General features: G+C 39.6%; 1 protein-coding gene across 1 annotated transcript in view; it reads right to left on the bottom strand.

Annotated features, from left to right (window-relative positions):
- Window positions 1-12: 12 nt before the first annotated feature.
- The window catches only part of usta (uronyl 2-sulfotransferase a), a 57,600-nt gene continuing 38,558 nt past the window's right edge, over window positions 13-19,054 (bottom strand). The window contains exons 3-8 of the mRNA XM_044329933.1: window positions 18,636-18,791; window positions 11,009-11,088; window positions 10,769-10,922; window positions 2,389-2,486; window positions 2,092-2,249; window positions 13-1,916 (exon numbers count right to left, since the gene is read on the bottom strand). Coding sequence (XP_044185868.1) covers window positions 1,624-1,916; window positions 2,092-2,249; window positions 2,389-2,486; window positions 10,769-10,922; window positions 11,009-11,088; window positions 18,636-18,791 — 939 coding nt within the window. The 3' untranslated portion in view covers window positions 13-1,623. The remainder of the gene's footprint in view (window positions 1,917-2,091; window positions 2,250-2,388; window positions 2,487-10,768; window positions 10,923-11,008; window positions 11,089-18,635; window positions 18,792-19,054) is intronic.

The raw sequence follows: 19,054 nt of genomic DNA, 5'->3' as shown, positions 1-19,054 counted from the left end.
CAGTAGCTGCAATAGTTTGAGCACATTTATTTTAAAGACCGTAAAATGATGGACTGCATTAGTTGTTGTTAACCAGTTTTCAGATGTTGATATAAACTCATTCCGGACACCCTTGAAATGCCAAGAATCGTCTCATAGCCGCCAGAAACCAAAGATACAAATGATCAAGATATTAAAACATTTTCTTTCCTTCCTGAGAACTTTTTTTATCTGGAATGCAAATGAATACAAAATAATAAATTAAAAACTGGCAAAAAGGAAACACTGAACACAAACCAGGACAATGTAAAGGTACAGACAATGGAGATTAGGATGGTAGAGTGAAATACATAGATGACAGTCATATATTAGCTTATGGTTACTCTTTTCTGGGTGTTTTTTTTTTTTGTTTTTTTACAAGAGTGATGGAAAAACATGCACTCTGAACAGCTGCTGGAGAAATTAGAAATTAGTTTTAGCTGGGATTGGAAACACTAGAAACACACTTTCATGGTAATATTCTGAGAGTGAAAACAAACCCTTTAAACAGTAACATCATCTTATTTGAGATAAAAGGCAATTAGCATCCAGTTTGGTGAACAAATCCCTCATTTTTTGCTGCAGGATCTCAGAAAAAGTGCAGTATCTTCATACAGTTTTGTAATGCAACGCAGTAGAAACACTGGTATTTGGCAAGTTCAATCTTTCAAACTTTGGATTCAACAAATTACAGTATGCTCCGTAATTACTTTTTTAGTGTTTGATGCACAAGCCAGCCTAAATTCTCGACAAACAATGACCTGTCCCAAATAATAACTCTATGCTAAAATACACTGCTGGTTTGGTCAAACTCAATCATTCATGCACACATTGTTGGAATTCTTTGAATTCATAATTGAGTGCTTACTGTTTAACCCTCATTTATACCTAATGATATTTTACAAATTAAACAAAATGTTATAAACCAATACTGTAACAACTGACTTGACTATGTCACAATTCCACCAGCTGTGCACTGAGGTTCCTGTCACACAGTTACTGGAACTCTTAACAAGGTTTGGCACTTACAACTAATATACATAAAGGCTTTTGGCACTCTTTTTATTCATGGATACCATTTCCTATTGGGCTTTCCAGCTTTTAAGACATTAACAATCTCATAATGTATGAACCTCTCTCTTGATGCAACATCTCAGAAGTCCTCTCCTATAGTAAATACCCCAGATTTAGCTCTCCACATCTTGTGCTAATCTCACCTGGAGATTACAGCGATGATAGGTTCCTTAATAAAAAACGAACCCCAACACAAGCTCAAATGAAAACTAAACTTCAAATAAACTGAGCTTAATATTATTTCCCATTGTCCTTAGTCAAATTTTAAATAAAGCATTTTGTCCTTCCAATTACTCAACCCCACAGTCCTCAGTGCTGAGCCTGTCGTGATAGGAGTCTACTGCAGATGGAAAACAGAGCCCGTAAAAAGACGAGCGTCAGGATCCGCACACCCCTGAACACACCTCACTTTTCTTGGGAATGCTGAGAGACAGGGCACGTTTCCCCGTTGCCCTCAGGCTGCCTTCAGCTATCTCCAGCCAATTCTAGACAATCAGCTTTTGGCTATGTCCACTGTTAATCAGACAGTTCTTAAGGATGGACCAGCCAGCTGTTGGCATCCTCCAGATCTGTATCCAGCTCCTCATCTTCATCCAGAGGCTCCGGGGTTCGGAGGGCCAGCTCCCGTAGGAAAGCAGGTGAGTAGGCAGGGGGTTGGGAGACAGATTTGAGGCCAATTTTTTTCTTCATGAGGTGGAACTGGTCGCGAATGAAGTTGTAGAATTCATACTCGTAGCGCATGCGGTGGTAGAGCACTTGCAGGGCCTCCAGAGTGGGAGTGTGTTTACGCACTGTGCCAGTCATGTTCCCCATCTTCCTGTAGTCTGCAGAAAAAGATGGTACAAAACAATGATGATGAAGTTGATTGCCTGCAGCTTGACAGGAATCCAAATCAAAGAATCAAACAAAATAAACCATTTTAAAGAAAAATCCAGATTTTTGAGAGGAATAAATGTTCAATTTCAACATGATAAAAGTATATTTGGAACATTTGCCTACCAGGGCTCTTGTAGATGTTGAGTACTCCAGTAAAATAATGAGGTAAGAGCCTCTCCAACAGGAGCAGCACATCCTCCAGCTCCTCCAAGATACCCACAAGGAGGTAGTTCTCCAGCACATTCTGTTTGGCCCTTTCCAGAGCCCACACTCCTGGCTCCCTGTTGCACACAAAAGAAAATGAGAGTAGTAGCGGAAAACAAATAGATAAACAAGACAGAAAGTAATAATCAGCCTTACAAGACCAGACATAAAATATCTCAAAATGCTTTGTCATGCTACTTGTGAGTCTGCAGATACCTGCATTGAGGATGTTGTCCACAAAAGTAGGGAATGATGTAGAAAACTCTGGGGTTGGAGCACTCAGGATAATTCTCTAGAATGCACACGTTTATGTCCTGAAAGCAGAGTAACACACAATTCATGAAATCAAACAGAATTTGTAATGGTGTATTTCTCTCACTAGAGGGAGCTCTTTGCTAGCACTGCTCCCTGTGAGCTTTCTGATAGTCATCATCTGAGAAAGTTAAGTGCTGAGCCAGACAACATCCTGTGCTCAAAGATAAGCTCACCTAAACTGCTCTTAGAAGCTGAGATTGCAAATGAGACAAAAATATGGTTGTGTATCAAGTTCACCATCTTGCAATGTAAAGTTAAATTACCATCAACTAGCCGCAGGACTCGGACAGAATGTTCAATCTTGTTATCATGCAGTGATCATGGGTAATAAACTTAAGAATTTCATGATGAAGAAGTTAGTCAGAGTTGTGAATTTAAAAACACTCCTTGTTTGAATGTGGGAGCTTTTAAATTATGAAAGGAGAAAAAACAAAGGAAAAGATTAAAAACACACGCAGGAGTGAAGCTGGCCAGCCGCTGAGTGCTGTGGAACCAGCAGTCAAATCCATGTCAGGTGACGTAAGCCTAATGGATGGCAACAAGTCCTGAGCAACAAAACACTGCACGAAGCATGACTCACACACACACACACACACACTAACACACACACACACACGCAGGCGCACTATATGCCACATGCTTGTGCTCAAACACACACATGTATTAGCACCAAGCTACAGACATGAGGTAAAAGGTGTTGACAGGCTTATTGTATAGGAGAGAACGGGGCCTAAAAATGGATGCAAATCGAAAGTGTAATGATTACGTCACAGCTTCCCCTTAAGATTTATGCCCTGATAAGTTGATAACGGCTGGTTTAAATAGAGCAATTCGTCAAAGTCAAGACTGAGGTCAACATGGTCCATCAAGCTGAGTCAGACAGGGCCAGATACCCAAACCCTCCCAGAGGACGCAGGCTGCTGCTGAGGATGAGGGACCTGCAGGTGAACACTGAGAACCAGGTGAATGAGCTTTAAAAAAAAACACACAGCACACTGACACGGTTTTAAACATGTATGAAGGCACAAAACCATGTGTATTGTAAATGAGTATGTATGTGTGCTTGAGATACGTACACAGTCACGGTTACAGTTACAGTTAGATCGGTTTGTTTGGTTGTGTTTTTTGGCTGCATGTTTATGATAGAACGATAAAGCTCACAGTTATTTTCAGGCCATTTCTGCTTTATGAGACAGTTTACAGAAAAAAAGGAATAGTCAAGTAACCTCTATTTATAGTGCGCAAAATCACAAATCTGTACAGCCTACAACACCCTCCATCTCTCTAACCCTCCCTCTCCCCACCACCCACAAAAAACAACTTCAACTGAAACCTCAGAAGGAGCAGGAGCAACAGAAGATGGAAAGACATGAAATTGATGTTATATTTACAGAAAAAAGACTAAAATGACAATAAAATTACACTATGAAGCAGAAGCAGAATGATGATGTAAGGTAAATAGAACACATATGAAGAAAGTAGACAGACTGAACTACATCATAAAACTGATTTGATATTTACATATCTTGACACCAGAGATTTCTCTCTAGCTTCTAACAAGGTGGCCATGACAGACAGAGTGTGAAGGCCTGCACAGAGGTCTATATACATAAGCTGGCCTGACATAAATTATGCACTTTTTCCCTGCAGCTGAACACTGTGGTACAATTGTGTCTCTGACTCACCAAGCGGCTGTAGGGTTCATTTGAACTGTATGACTGACGACTCTGAGCTGCACTATGCACCAGCAACAGGACTTATTGGTGATCAGTGAAGCAAACCACTGGAAAGCTCTTCAAAGAAACCACAACAAAATCCTAGAGGAACCTTTAGAAAGGAGTTTAGCATTGTGGTATTGTTAGTGTGGGTGTCGTGTCCAGACTTGAAATAAGTTTGCCCTGCTTTTCTTTGATTGATAATTTCGACAAAAATTGGTTGTTCTTCTTATGTTTTATTTTTTTGTCTGCTATTCTTTTTTTATGTCAGTAAAGACAGTGTCGGTACACCGAGTGTTATTAATTATGAGAATATCTCCTTTCCCTCCACAGGAGGGGAAGCAGTTTCCTATCTACGATAAGTGTTTCCTACTCTACTTTGGCACCATATTCTGTGGGAAAAACTATAAATCACATGCAGAGATTTCAAAAGACACATTACAGTTGATACATGAACTAACTTCGGACTCCGAACAGCCTTTCTCTACAATTAGCCTAATGCAGAGCAGCACCAGAGCTCTCAAGAAAAATCATCATGAGACAATTTAGAAACAGAAACAAGTGATAAAAGACAAGTGAGAGCCAGAGACAAAGAAACAGAGTAAAAGGCGGACAGGAAGTGCCACGTGTGACGCCATTACCCCGACACACATGGCTTATTGCCAGGAAGTCCCTCCTCCACTTTGCTCTGACACTTGATACAGGGCCCTCATACCTCAACATTTAGGGGACCTCTGGGAATCCAGCCACAACTCATTTATATACAACTGTGCACAATCAAACACGTACACACACACACACACACAAACACACACAGCGGACAGACAATACGCACTCTCTTTAGAAAACCCATTAGTATTTCGAAGAGAGCTCCTGTGTGCACACTCAGGCTCATTGTTCCTATTCTCACTGTGGATTAAGCCAACTGAGCAGTCACAGAAACTGTAGCAAAACAGGCCTTAATCTGTCAAACGGCCTCCCGTTTCGCTGAATGGAATGTATGCATGAATTAAATCAGGAGTAAGTGATGATGTAAACCTTTCCCATGGGACAGTTTGACTCTGTTGTTATCACAGAGCATAGGAGTGGTACACCTGGGTCAAATCACATTTAAACTGAATTCTTATTTGTTTTAAGCTCTTTGAAGTGTATCCAGATAATATAGAAAATGTGAGGAAGGTCGCAAACAGAAATGTATCTAAAATCGACCTGAGGATCCTTTTTTGTGAACCAGTGAACTGCATGAGTCGGTTGCACCTCAGGCAATCACTCCCGTGACAGATACACCACCTTACTGTTACTAAAGTCAAGGCATGCTAGGGCATGATTGACGCCAGAGGAGCCTCTCTCGTTATGTGCGCACTTGTTGGAGAGTGTGTATGTGTCATTGTAAATATGAGATTAACTGACAGCGGACCATTTTCCATTGCCGTGGGAAGCTCACCTGATTAGACCAGTATTTTGAGCTGTGTGAACGAATCTGTGCTATTTGGGTTCAGTAGAGACACAGAATTACTTCATGGACATTTTACAGGCATGCATACTCACATGGCCATCAGGCTGTCAACTAAATCTGAGTTGGTTTTTTAAAACCCATGTTATTTCAAATAAAAGCTCATAATTAGAGTCCTAACTGACAGTATGTGTTCATTATGCGCTCAATCTCGTGTGTTTGAATGTGCTGAGGTCTGTGTACTGTACACTATGCGCTCAAGTGTCCAGTGCATGCTTTTGTATAGTGCAGTGTATGTGAGTGTAAAAAGGGGTGTGGGGACTGGTGGAAAATCCAAGCTGACCACAGGAATGTCTCAGTAACACGTGCATCAGGTTCCCTCGGCCCCGGCTAGCAAACTGACAGTGTTCTTTCATTGACACCTCTCATATACACCCAGGGCAGGGCAGGCAGGGCTAATGTACACCAGGCAGGGGATATATCCAAGACTAGTCTGAACTCCGAGTGTTGACATAGTAAGGTACTCACGCTGATACACACGTGTTTGAAATGCTATACTTGTGAGGACATTCGTCTCCAAGCCCCGAAACTCTCTCTGCAACACGTTGGACATTAATGCTTCATTTTAACAATATTTCAACATTGAATCAAATAATAAATTTGAAGGACAAATCAGTGATGAGAATCAATGCTGTATTGTTGTTATTATGATTATTATTTTGGCCTACTGAGTGTTATGGAATTTTCCATCTTTAGGGGTTACAAATTGGCTTACATTGGGTCAAGCCTGGGCCTTGAGATCACACTATAATTCTTAAGTAGAAGGAGACATTAACAATATTTCCACATCACTGATCTGTCTGGTGGAGTCCCACTCCAAAACTGAAAATGTAGACAGCTGCTTCCAGCACATGAGCTCACAAAAGCTAAAGGAAATGGCTTGGCTTTTAAGATGAATCCTTAAACCCAAACTTAATCTTAATTCTACCTTAAATATATAATACACATTTCTTCAAACTCCTGAATACTGACACTACAGTTATTACACATCAGACTGTGGCCCTTTATGTGAATTGCTAAATTCATCCTTTTGCCAGTAATTTGTTGGCTGGACTGCAACAGCTGGGCCAGCCCTTGAAACGTGAATGTCTGTCCCTGACTGACTGAGTGATAAAGTAACACCATTGGTTGGCTGAAGCTAAGTATCCCAAAATGCATTTCCGGCAGTGATGGCAGATTTTGAACCAGGTTAAAAGCTGTTGTAATATTTGCTGTAGGACTGTTATAATATAATATATATATATAATATGTCACTTTATTAAGTTTTAACATTTTTTCAGACTAGAAAGTAACCATTTAAATCCCCAATAGTTGATCAGTTTATCCAAATAATGCCTATTTGGAAATTTCCTCTGATATTTTCGGCTAGCAGCCTGACTCCTGTATGGCGAGTGGATAGTTTCATGATTACCTACCAAAGGAGATGATATGATATAATTCCTTTTGGAAGTTAAATGTTGGTCTCACAGATGAAATCTAACAATTGTAGCTGCCACGTTAGTTTGTCTGAATGTAAAGTGAAGCTTCATGTTTTTAATTGACAGAACAATAGCGTTGCCTCTGGGGCTCTATAGGTACAGATGTCACCACATTTCAATGAATATAAATGTATTAACATGAACCGATCAGTTTATATTAAATTTGTTTTATTTTATTAAGCTACATAACAGTTTGGATTTTTATTATAACTACATTACAGACTGAATAACATAATTTACTGCATCTCTCTGTTAATGAGATTATTTTTTTGTGAGAAAAAAAGTGTTAGTAGAACTTTGAGTTGAGATTATTTTGTCACCGTACAGTCAGGCAGTTGTGTTGAAGCTGAGCTGCTGCTGTCAGCAACTGCAGAATGATTGTATTGCTTCCTCCCATCTTCGGAAGTTTATATTCCTGAGTCGAACTTGCCAAGTCCGATCTAGCAAGCACGCAAGTCCGAACTTGGCGTACTTGGTTTCAGTCAAAGCCCCGTACACTTCCTGGGGGCTTGGTTGCCACGTGTCGCCACTTCCTTTATCCGTCATTTCAAATTAAAAGCCCTCTGGCGTTTCATACACAGTCCAGCCATATACTAGGTTTTGACCTGGTCTTGTTTTTCAGTGATGTTAAGTGGTAGATCGGTACAGTTTGCAGCAGCTATATACATTATACAGATGCTAATGTGGCATATGCTTACATCCACTGTTCTTGGATATGATTAAGTACATAACTGCAAAACTTCTGATTAGGTAAGCTACATTGTTGCTGTGGAAACAGAAATGTACAGCAGTAAGAAGCACAGCAAGGCTACCTAAGTACTGACAACAATGCTTTTCTGAAATGGTTCTATCCCAGAGACACTATTTCTATACACATTGCATACAGATTGCAAGTAAGCTAGATTGTTGTTGTAGACACAGAAATGTACAGCAGTAAAAAGAGAATGCATACCAAGGCTAAATACTGATGCTTTTCTGAAATGGCTCTATCCGAGAGATACTATTTCTATACATATTGCATGTTTCTAAGCAGTTATCCAACAAAAAAGCTGTTCTAAATATTTCCATAAGTTAGTAAGACAGCTAACCCATATGAGTCCCAGATTTTGGGGAGTTATGTTGAGAAAGTCAGGGGGAAGAGGGCAAGACCAACAGTACAACACACTTTATTGACACAAGGTGTATGTTTTATTTTTAACTACCAAAACTAACCCTTAACTAAAAAGTGAGCACTGACAAACTTAGATTTTAGTCCCTGGTCCTCATAAGTATGGTAAACATGCACACACACACACTCACACACACACACACACACACACACACACACACACACACACACACACACACACACACACACACACAGGTAAGCCAGTCTACAGCAACACGGCCTCCTCCTCTCCTTTAACTCTAGCAAGGGGCCCCCGTGGTCTGCATACTTTAATAACTCAACTCACATGGTCCAAAACTCCAGGGAAAGCACTGCAATACTTAATTACACCCAGTCAGACTCAAGCCAGAATGACATTCACTCCTCCTGTTAGCCTCTCAGTACGGCTGGAGATATGGCCTTATGAGCTCTCAGGGCCTCTGACAGTATGGAGCACTGTGAGAGAAATGACTGGGAGCATACCTGTGTCTGTTACTGGATTCTGATTTGCCATTTAACATTGAACAAATATTGATATAATCATTGTTTGACCTGTTTTTATTGCCACAATGCTTCCTGCTTTTGACTACTCCCTCCTAATCCCAAATGTAGTTGTTTGAGATATAAGGGGAATTCCAACTCCACATTAGCTGGCACTTTATCTGCACAAAGATTGCTAACTGTACTGTGCAGCCTTACACTCAAACTGTATTTAAACACTCAAACTGTATTTAAGTAGCTCCTCCACTGTGTAAAACTCACACAGAGATCAAAAAATGGTAACTTGAAAATTAAAGTGAAGTGAATTAAAGTCCAAATGGAGCCTCACTTTAAAGTAAAATATGAGATATCTTCATATGGTGCTACAGGGGTAAACAACTCTGCAAGGCAGATGTACCATACCAAGTTTTGATGTGGTTATACTAAATCAGGTCTCTAATTGGAATCATGGTCAGATTTAAATATTGGGTTAGCATCAGACTGCCTTACAATTTGCCATCCCCCCTCAAGCAACACCACGTGTAGAATATCTTCAAAGTGAGCAAAGTGTGGTTTTAATAAGTCCCTGCATTGAATAAATGTTATGCTGCTTATAGGAAGTTAATATTTGTCTCAAGATAATAACAAACAGAGATCACATTCTTAAGAAGACATGGTTGACACAAGGTGTGCCAATTATCTGTTATTTAGTGAATGAATGAATGCAGAAGTCACTTGTGATGAAAAATTAAATCAGTGGGAATGAGTGATAAAACGTGTCATCACTGCTTCGCTGTATGACGTCTGCAAAGATATGTTTCCTTACAGTATGATGTAAATAACCCTGCTCAGTGTACACATAATTATAGAGTACATCATGGTCACACCAGAATAAGAAATCAGTATAAGACATTTTAGTTCATGTCTCGACTGTGCTTAAAGTTATGAAGCCACCTGGCCCGAGACCAAAACAGATAAAGATTTAAAGCACTGTTATTGGCGAGCCAGTGACTCGGTCATAAAATAACTGTCAAATACTGCAAACGCATTAGTATTTCAAACCATAAACATCCATGACACTGATTTAGCTAATGTCCATATGAGAGTAAATGGGATCGTGGGCACTGGGACGGAGATGAAAGGCAGAGAGGGGAAGGAGGCTAAATGATTCAGTATTTGTTTGACTTTTCAAATAAAACTGTTATAAAGTTTCATATACTGGGCACTGGCTTTCTTGGGACCGAAGCAATATGTTAAGCAAATACGGTGCCTCCTCCAAAGCTACAATATTTCATTTTTTTCAATAACCTAGTTAAAATAATTTTTTTTTTTTTTTTTTAGCAAAAAGCTGTAAAACAGAATATGATGAGACATCATGGTGAATCTGCTAATCAGTTCAGTTCTGCAACTCAATATCCTCTGTGGAGAAGCTTTCGTGGTGGAAACTCTGAGTCATGTCTCTTCATGACAAACCTGACAGTGTAATGGTGAGGGACACACTGCTTCTGGATGTAATGAATGATAATGAATTTCTCCTAATCCAACCCCGTTTCCATCTCCAGGGCAGGTGCAACGCTTTGGCCACGAAACTACAGCTTATTAATTAACAGGCTCTGTGTCTGCACAGCATGGGACTGCACTTTTAGACTCTAATTGGCAAAGAGACAGATGAGGCTCCCCTTAATGGAAAGTGCAGCTCACATTTACATGGATGTATTTATGACATGTTAGTGCTGAAAATGTCAAAACACCATTAGTCAGGAGTGCAACGCTCAAAGCCACAGCATCCAAAAAATATTTGTCTCAAAATTTTTACTGTATCTGTTCATTATATATATCTTAAGTGAGAACAAACAATATCAGACATTGATTTACTTCAAGACAAATACATGCATAAATCTGCTTAAGCAAACTCTTTTTTCTTTTAAAGGCAGGAACAAGATCTCACCAGGTATCTCTCATCATCTTTCATCCCTGGAGTGCGGATGAGGTGGTTCTGCTCACCTCTCCAGTCCCCAAAGCGACGGAAGAAGTAGTTGGAAAGGAATCGGTTGATGGGGTCCCGGATTATGTTGATATAGACGGGCTGCTCTATCCTAAACCTAACAAAGACAAATTAAAATGTAAGTTATGACCTGTACAGACCTGGTCATTGTGGACTGACTAAGTGTTCCTGTATTCACTGTACCTGGTAAAGTTGAGGAAGTGAACATGTCGTGTATAGAGGAATGGCTGAGGGATATTACTGATGTTTTTCATGAGATCCACCTGAAAAAAAACACACACACACATTTGATTTGACACGTTTCAATGAACTAATTGTAAAATACAATCCTAAGCGCTAATGCAGAACTTCGTGGGAGAAACCGAGTAATTATTACTAATAGAAGATAACCAAAACTACAAGCAAGCTTCTGACATTGTACAGGGGCTTTAATAGAAATTGAGTGCATCTAACATTAATAGAGGTTTCCTCTGTATAATAAACACACAACAGCATCTTCAGGTATTACCAGATAGAACCAAGAAGTGTCATCTTAAGTGTCTGATCTGAGCACATAACCATGAATGAATAAAATGTGCATTGCTGTGGGTTTATCAGGCTGTGGGTCCACTTTAATTTGATTAGTAGAATCTTCCACTGCAGATTGACCTCACCACATTTTCAACCTCTTCTTTGACTGCACAGCTTCACAATGTAATATCATTGTTTTGTTCATTTCACAATATTCATCACCATTTCCCCTCTGTCATGTCTCTGGCACAGGAAAGCCAACATTTTTAAGGGTATTATTCCAAGTTTCTTCTTCCTCTGCTGCTATGAAAGAAAAAAAAGCTTGCCAAAGGCTTTCCAGGTCTGTATGGAGAGACAGTAGCCAAAATAAGCTTGAAGTATCACAGTAATGTTGTATAGAGTGGAAATCCTTAGCATGGGCTCTTTGACTGAAGGCAACTGAAACCTAATTCTTACCTATTCCTCTACACCAGTGGAGCATACAATATGTCTTATTCTAAAATATTTTTTTTAAAAAACACAGAATAATGAACCAAAGTCATGGCTGACCAGTCACGACCTTGGCAATAAGTCTGAACACATGTATGGGTGACATTAACTCTGGGATGTCATATACAAGAGCTCTTCTCAGGAAGCATACTGAGATTTAGTGTCAGGGACTTACAGTTCTGTGACCCCTGTTCCCCCACTGGTTTACATTAAGTTGTGAATGATATGTGAGGAGATTTATTCCAAATGCCAAATGTAAACTCATTAATTTTTTGATGGAACCTGCAATACATCAACTCATTCACTCAGTTTTACTCTTAAAACAATCTGCAAAATATCAACTTGTATATTTACTACTTTTAATATAACAAATTGACAGGATTGTTTTCCACAAAAGGTCAGGATAATTAAAAAGTAGGCTCACTTAATTGAAAATACTCAAGCTTTTCTATTGGACTTCTGTCAAGCTATACTAATTAGAAGTTGAAAGATACCAAATGCCAAATGCTAAAAGTGTCAGGGATCAAGGACCTTTTGGGAACACCCACAGGGATAATGGTCTAGTCCATGAATTAATCTAGGGTATGACTAATAGACAAAGTTTACCTCAGGAAAACCCATTCCCTGTACTGTAGTCACTGTCAATGCTAAATCTACTGTAAGTCTGGGGACACTGGAGACAGCCACATACCACCTCCATGACACACAAAGTTGCTAGCATCTTTCTTTCTTCTGCCAGTGATAATATGCAACAGTTCAGACTGTTTCATCCAAGCAGCAGAATTGCAGACAAGGACATGTTCCCTCACTGGCTTCCCACCAGCAAACACAAGCTATTGTACTCAGTGGAACTTACCACCAAGCCAGTGGTATCATTAATGTAAGTTGAAACTGTGTCTACACTGGTGAGGGTGTGCTTTGTCCCTGCAACACCTGTGTGGCCTCACTCATCAGATTTAAGGGGATATGGAGTTGCAAGGTTGGACTGCAAAGACGATAACACCAGGTGACAGGAAGGAATAGTATAAATGCCAGACAATACTGGAGGCACAAGCAAGAACAAGGAAAAGTAAGAAGAGAAAAGCAGGGCAAAAATAATCTTGTACATGACTGGTTGAAAAGTAGAGGTTTAAATAAACAACAAGTAATGAATAATGAACAACTGAACATTGCACAATGAGTCCTTCTGTTGTCCAGATGGGAACACATAGGCCAAGGACAGCACAAAGCTGGAGACTATGGGTAAAGGAGGAATACAGCTGGGGAGTTCAACAGAAGTAGCATCACATCTCGGTTCCAGTTTTATTTGAATGCTGGATCATTCATAGGAACCCAAATGGGATCTTCAGGCTAAAACTCCTTCCAGTCAACCAAATATCAAACGCTCTTCCACAACTCTACACATCCCACAATATTCTATGTATGATGTAGAGTCATTGGTGACGCTTAAAGATGAAAGTTTGAGTGTGGGAACCCGTTAACTGGCTTGGTGCAGGAGACATAGAAAGTGGGATGAATCTGGACATAGTAAGGGATCTTCAGCATGATAATAATACAATGATACTCTCGATGGGACAGTCCCACGTGGAGTCCACTTCACTTCATTTCTTTTTACAAAGAAAAAGAACATTAGTTGAAAAAGCTTCCTTTTGTTCAATATTTCTCCATTTCAGCTTCTTGGGGCCAGTGAGAGCACAGCCTGACTATAGCATGAGCAGTGCCTGTTGGTCGATCAATATCACAATTATAGTGTGTGAGGAAGCATAGTGGTTATATAACCTTTATTGAACCTCTTTCAGATAAGTGTGCTGAAATGGATCACTGGATAAATTGAGGAACTTCTCTAAAGCTGTAGGGCAGAAGAGGACACCATCTACAGTAGGGACACTTAAAACATTTCCACAATTGGGAACCCACTGGATTTCTCTGCATGACCTTTTAAATAAATAAAACAAATAAAATAATAAAATATTAATGATGGAGAAGATGCAGACAGCATCTTTAAAATACAGACAATCTAGTAAAACTGTTATCAAGACAAGGATTACTATGCCTAAGTACCATAAGCTGTTTTTCCTTAATAGTGTTAATCTTTTTGTAAAATTGGAGCCAATTTTTTTTCTGTAGAAGCTGACTGATTCTGGTATGAAGGTCTGTAAAGACTGAATCACTCTTTATATGAAGACCTCTCATACAAAGAGCATTGATCAGCTGACGAGCTGTTTGAATGTCCTGCTATGTACAGGCACCTGTTACGTCATAGCAAGACTATTTGGATAGCAACAGTAATATGTATACTTGTTTATGTACACAAGGCAGTTAATCTGAGGCCCCAGTCAGATTTGGGCTTCACACCCTCCCTCTTCTCTATAAACTCAGTACATTTCCACTCACTCTGCTTCCACTTTCTGTGAATCGCTCCTGCAATAAAAAGTAAAATCCAAAACTTTCATTAATGGCCTAGAATTTATTTCAGTGCTCCACACTCTCATAGTTTTTAATGCTCTGTCTCAATTAATCATTTTAAATAGAAAGTTTATTTTCAAAAATCTGCCCCCCTTGGTCATTAGTCCAGACCAATTAGTCCAAAGCTTACCCCTGATGTTCCCTCCCCCACTGCCAAGCCCTTCTCCCCAGGTTAATGTGTAGACCCTGAACTCATTTGGCACATTTGGTGAGTGTGTGTGTGTGTTTTCTGACCCACCCCACTGGTCTGTCTGGCCAGACCCTCTCTCATTTACCAGGGAGAGCTGCAGGGAGACAGAGGGAAAGTGGAGGACAGTCTGAGATTCCAGGCATACTTGAAACCCCCGACCCCCCTGCCCCCCTCCTTCCTGAGCCCCCGTGGCGTCCTCACAGGGCTCATCAAGGGAAACGGAGGAAGAGCTAAAACCACAGAAAGCCATGACTGCTGCCTTGCATTCAATTTAATTCACATCTAGATCTATAATTCTTTTTTTTTTTTTTAAATGAATAGGAGTCTAAATAACGAGCACCTGTTGCACAGACAAATGTGGAGGTCAGACAGTATAGCAAAAGGACTCCAAGAGGGCCCTTGAAAATTTGGTCCCTTGTCCAGATATAACACAACAACTACCCATATATAGTTTAAAGGGCTGCAACTAATGATTATTTCTGTTATCGATTAATCTGTTAACTATTTTCTTGATTAATCAATTAGTCGTTCAATTGGTCTATAAAATGTCTGAAAATGGTGAAAAATGTTGATCACTGTTTCCCAAAGCCCAAAGTGATGTCCTAAAATGTCTTCATTTGTCCTGACCAAGAGTCAACAACTCAAAGATATTTAGTTTACTATCATAGAAGAATAAATACACCAGGAAATGTTCCCATTGGAATCAGAGGATTTGGATAGTTTTTCTTGAAAAATGTCTCAAAACGATTAATCAATTATCAAAATAGTTGGTACTTTTCTGTCCATAAACTAATCAATTAATTGTTGCATTTCTAAAAGTTTATGTATCTGTTTAAAGACCTTATATAGTACACATGTGTGAGAACTTTAATTTAAAATAAATATCCACCATTTAAAAAAAAAATGGCACAACCACTCACATTACAAAAATGACTCCTGGCGTAAAATCAAAACAGTGGCCAGTCCTCTAAAAACGGTGTTAATATAGACACTTCTTCTAGCACCCAGTCTAATCCAATTCTCTAGATGACTAAGTGACCAAAAGCAAACTTTTGCTTTGAGTGTAGCTGGTGAGATGCTACTAAGAAATAAGTATTTACAGTCTTTACTTGTACTGGGGCCAGACACTTCTCAGTGTTTGCGTATCTGTGGCTAAGTGATGCAGATACACAAGCTTTACGGCTGTAGAGCATCTGTCCGCTGGTTAACATTTTTGGTAAGAGGGAGGAAACAAGATCCCACATGAACGCAGACGCACACGCAGAGATGCCCTCTTTGTGTTTCTGGTGGTTTTTAAGGAAGTCTGTTTTTAAACTCTTTTTCCAGGAAAAGTCTTAAACCTCTCTCTCCCACTGAGCCTGCTCCCCCCTGTACAGAAAGGGACAGATGGGTCACTATACACTGAAAATCTGCAGAGGCTCTGCAAAGCTCCAGGCGAATAAGGCACCTTCACTTTTTGGCAACCCACGCACAGGGCACCAACCCTCGGCAAACCCATTAGCTGACTACAGGGAGAGCCAGCAAGAAAACGGTCCAAAACTGCAGAACCCGCGCCAGAACCACAACTGATGAGACCAGCATCTCTAAACTTAGGCGAGCCTGGATCTACATAAGTCAACACACACACACACAAGTACACATACAAATAGACACACAAAGACTGAGACACACTTTACAGAATCACATACAAACACAAGCACAGACATACACTCTTTAGCAGACCCCCCTTGCACAGACACTGGAATGCACACGTTCTTTCTGAGGAGCGTTGCTGGAGATCATTCACAAAGATGTTTTATGTCCCGAGAATTAATGAGTCTAATGGTGTTCTGCCACTGTGTGCACAGCCAGAATTTCAGGATTTGATGAATGAGTAAACAAGTAGCTGTTTCAATATTGGTTTAACATTTACATCAAATTGGTCAGTAATGGTTATACATATTTAGCATCTGCTGACCATTCAAATGTGGTTTGCAGTAGTAGCTTATTCCTAAAGGATGCTGTCAATAACGTCATCTGAGGATATGAGTCATAGCTGCAATACTCCCACACAAAGTCACAGTGAGGTCACTTTGTCATCCAGATGACCACAAAGGCTTCGCGTTAATGGGAAATGTCATTGACAGACGTGCTTATGGGTATATTTGGCCGTGCCCTGGCTCCGAGGAATCAAAAAACTGCTGCATTCAGCACTGCTGGAAATCAATGATCTACATTATGTCGGGAAATTCTCTTTTCACCAGCCCACACCAAGGAGGGTCAAAGATCAGGGGAAGCTACAGCGCAGCATCTCTGGAGCTGGTTGGTATTACAAAAGTAACTATGTACAATTACTCCAGTATTGTATATAGGTATAACTGTGCTTTACTTGAGTGTTTCCTTTTTATGTTACTTTAATACTTCACTTTACTACATTTTAGAGGGAAATGCTGTATTTTTTATTCCAGTACATAAATTTAACAGCTATATTTGCTAGTTTGTGGATTTTACACACAAAACATAAAATGGGTTTATAAAATATGATACCTTGTTACATATAAAATTAACTAACAGCATAAAAAGTAGTAGTTAAAATCAATTCCCCCCAACCAGCTACAACATTAAAACCCTGCTTTTAAGTTAATGTATCAGTAATAATATCCAAAAAATATAACGTACCAGTCAAAAGTTTGGACACACCCTCCCATTCACTGAGAAAGTGTGTCCAAACTTTTGACTGGTACTGTATGTAATAGAATGACTGAAGTAAGACACTGTGCATTGCTTTTACTTTTACTTGTGTTATACTGTATATACAAACCTCTGTACATTTACATGTGTAAAACTTTGAATGCAGGACTTTTACTTGCAATTGAGTATTTTTACACTGTTGTGTTGGTACTTTTATTTAGGTAAAAGGTCTGAACACTCCTTCCACCATTGGATTGTTGCTCAAGTGACACTCCATGACAGTTAGTTTGACACAGGTGCCTGAACGCCAATCATCTGGTCAAAGCTATCCTGCCAAAACTAGAGCTCGCTTTGGAACTACGCTGTCATGCTCAGATCAAAACACACAACACTCAGCCAAACTCCTCTTAATGTAGTTGGAAAATCTTTTATTTAAAGTATTTGTTTATTTTATGCAATAAAACATTTCTGGGGCTGGTAGAAAAGTCAAGAGAAAAGGTTATATGTGTTTAATCTCTAAAAATCAGTGCCATTTAGACATGCCTTATGCACATTAGCACTGGCATTCCCACTGGCACATGCCAGCGTTTCTTGGTGTCTCAAAAGGCTGTGGTTTTTAAACGAAAGCAGTTTTTCCTCTGTAAAGCCAACACTCATGTCCTTGAGATATTCCAGGAAATAATGAAAGGAGATTCCACATCCTTCAGCCTTGTTCTTACACTGAATGAAAGACAAACAGTGAATGAGCTCCTGCTGCTGTTACATTTCACTGTGACCACACAGTGAAGCGGACAGTAAAAATCAATTATGTCTTTTCCACATACAGTAAGTGTTACCTTCAGTGGGGATATTGTTTGTTTCTTTAAGGATTTGAATAGTCAGCTACTTTGAATCTGGCTGTTTACACGAAAGTTAGATTATTTGGGCTTGGTTGAATAAAGCTGAAGAGATGATGAATACATAAAGTAGTGGTTTCTGAAGTGGGATATGAAGACCGCAGGGTCCCAAAGGGGCCCACGCAATAAAAAAAATAGGTTAATTTCAGAATTGTTTAATTTCCTTGATGTTAAAAGCACAATTAAGTTGACCAAAATATATATAAGACTATTTCTTTTTCCTTCTCAGTAACAGTATGCCAGGCTTGCCTAACTGCTCTGGATCCCTCATAATAAAAATGTTTGGAAAAGTCAAATAAGCTGATCTATCCTGGTTGTAATCCTAGAACTGACTGGGAATTTTGGGCATAGAAATGGATAAATACACAATAAATGAACAAATACACAAAATACGCTTTCTGTTATCTTAGCAACTACCACCAAGTTGCCAATGAGAAAGGCCCTTTTCTAATAAATTTCCCAGCCAGCTCACATCTCCTTGTGCATATAAGTGTATATCAGGGAATTTCTCATTTTCATGTGAATCACAAAATGGATAAATGATCATCAGAAATAACCTACTTCCCTCATGCCACCATAATCTTGTTACCTGTTCATGTTTAGTGAGCCGTGTTTTATTGTGGATGTCAGAGGAGACCAGGTTGAACTGGTGTTTCTCAGCCAGTAGCCTCAGTAAGATGACAACCGTCCTGCTGCCGCACTTCCCCACACGGTTGTAAACCACCTGGCTGGGGAATGGCAGCACCTGCGAGCAAACCAACACACACACAGAAAGAGAAAGAGAAAGAAAAAGAAGGTGATAAATAGATTAAACTGCTGTTGTATTGTATATGTTTTTATTTCACAGGTTTTAAGTAACATATTATTTTCACAGGTGTGACAAGATGTTACTGTTGTATTTATAGCACTCCAAATTAGGCCCCAAAGGGTGGTAAAAGGAAAGACACAAAGTGTGAAAAGTGATACGAAGAGCAAAAAACATGCACAAAAAAAATGAGGAAATACATC

This window comes from Thunnus albacares, chromosome 16 (genome assembly GCF_914725855.1).
Source record: "Thunnus albacares chromosome 16, fThuAlb1.1, whole genome shotgun sequence".
Classification (NCBI taxonomy): domain Eukaryota; kingdom Metazoa; phylum Chordata; class Actinopteri; order Scombriformes; family Scombridae; genus Thunnus; species Thunnus albacares.
This window is presented reverse-complemented; position numbering and strand designations above follow the sequence as displayed.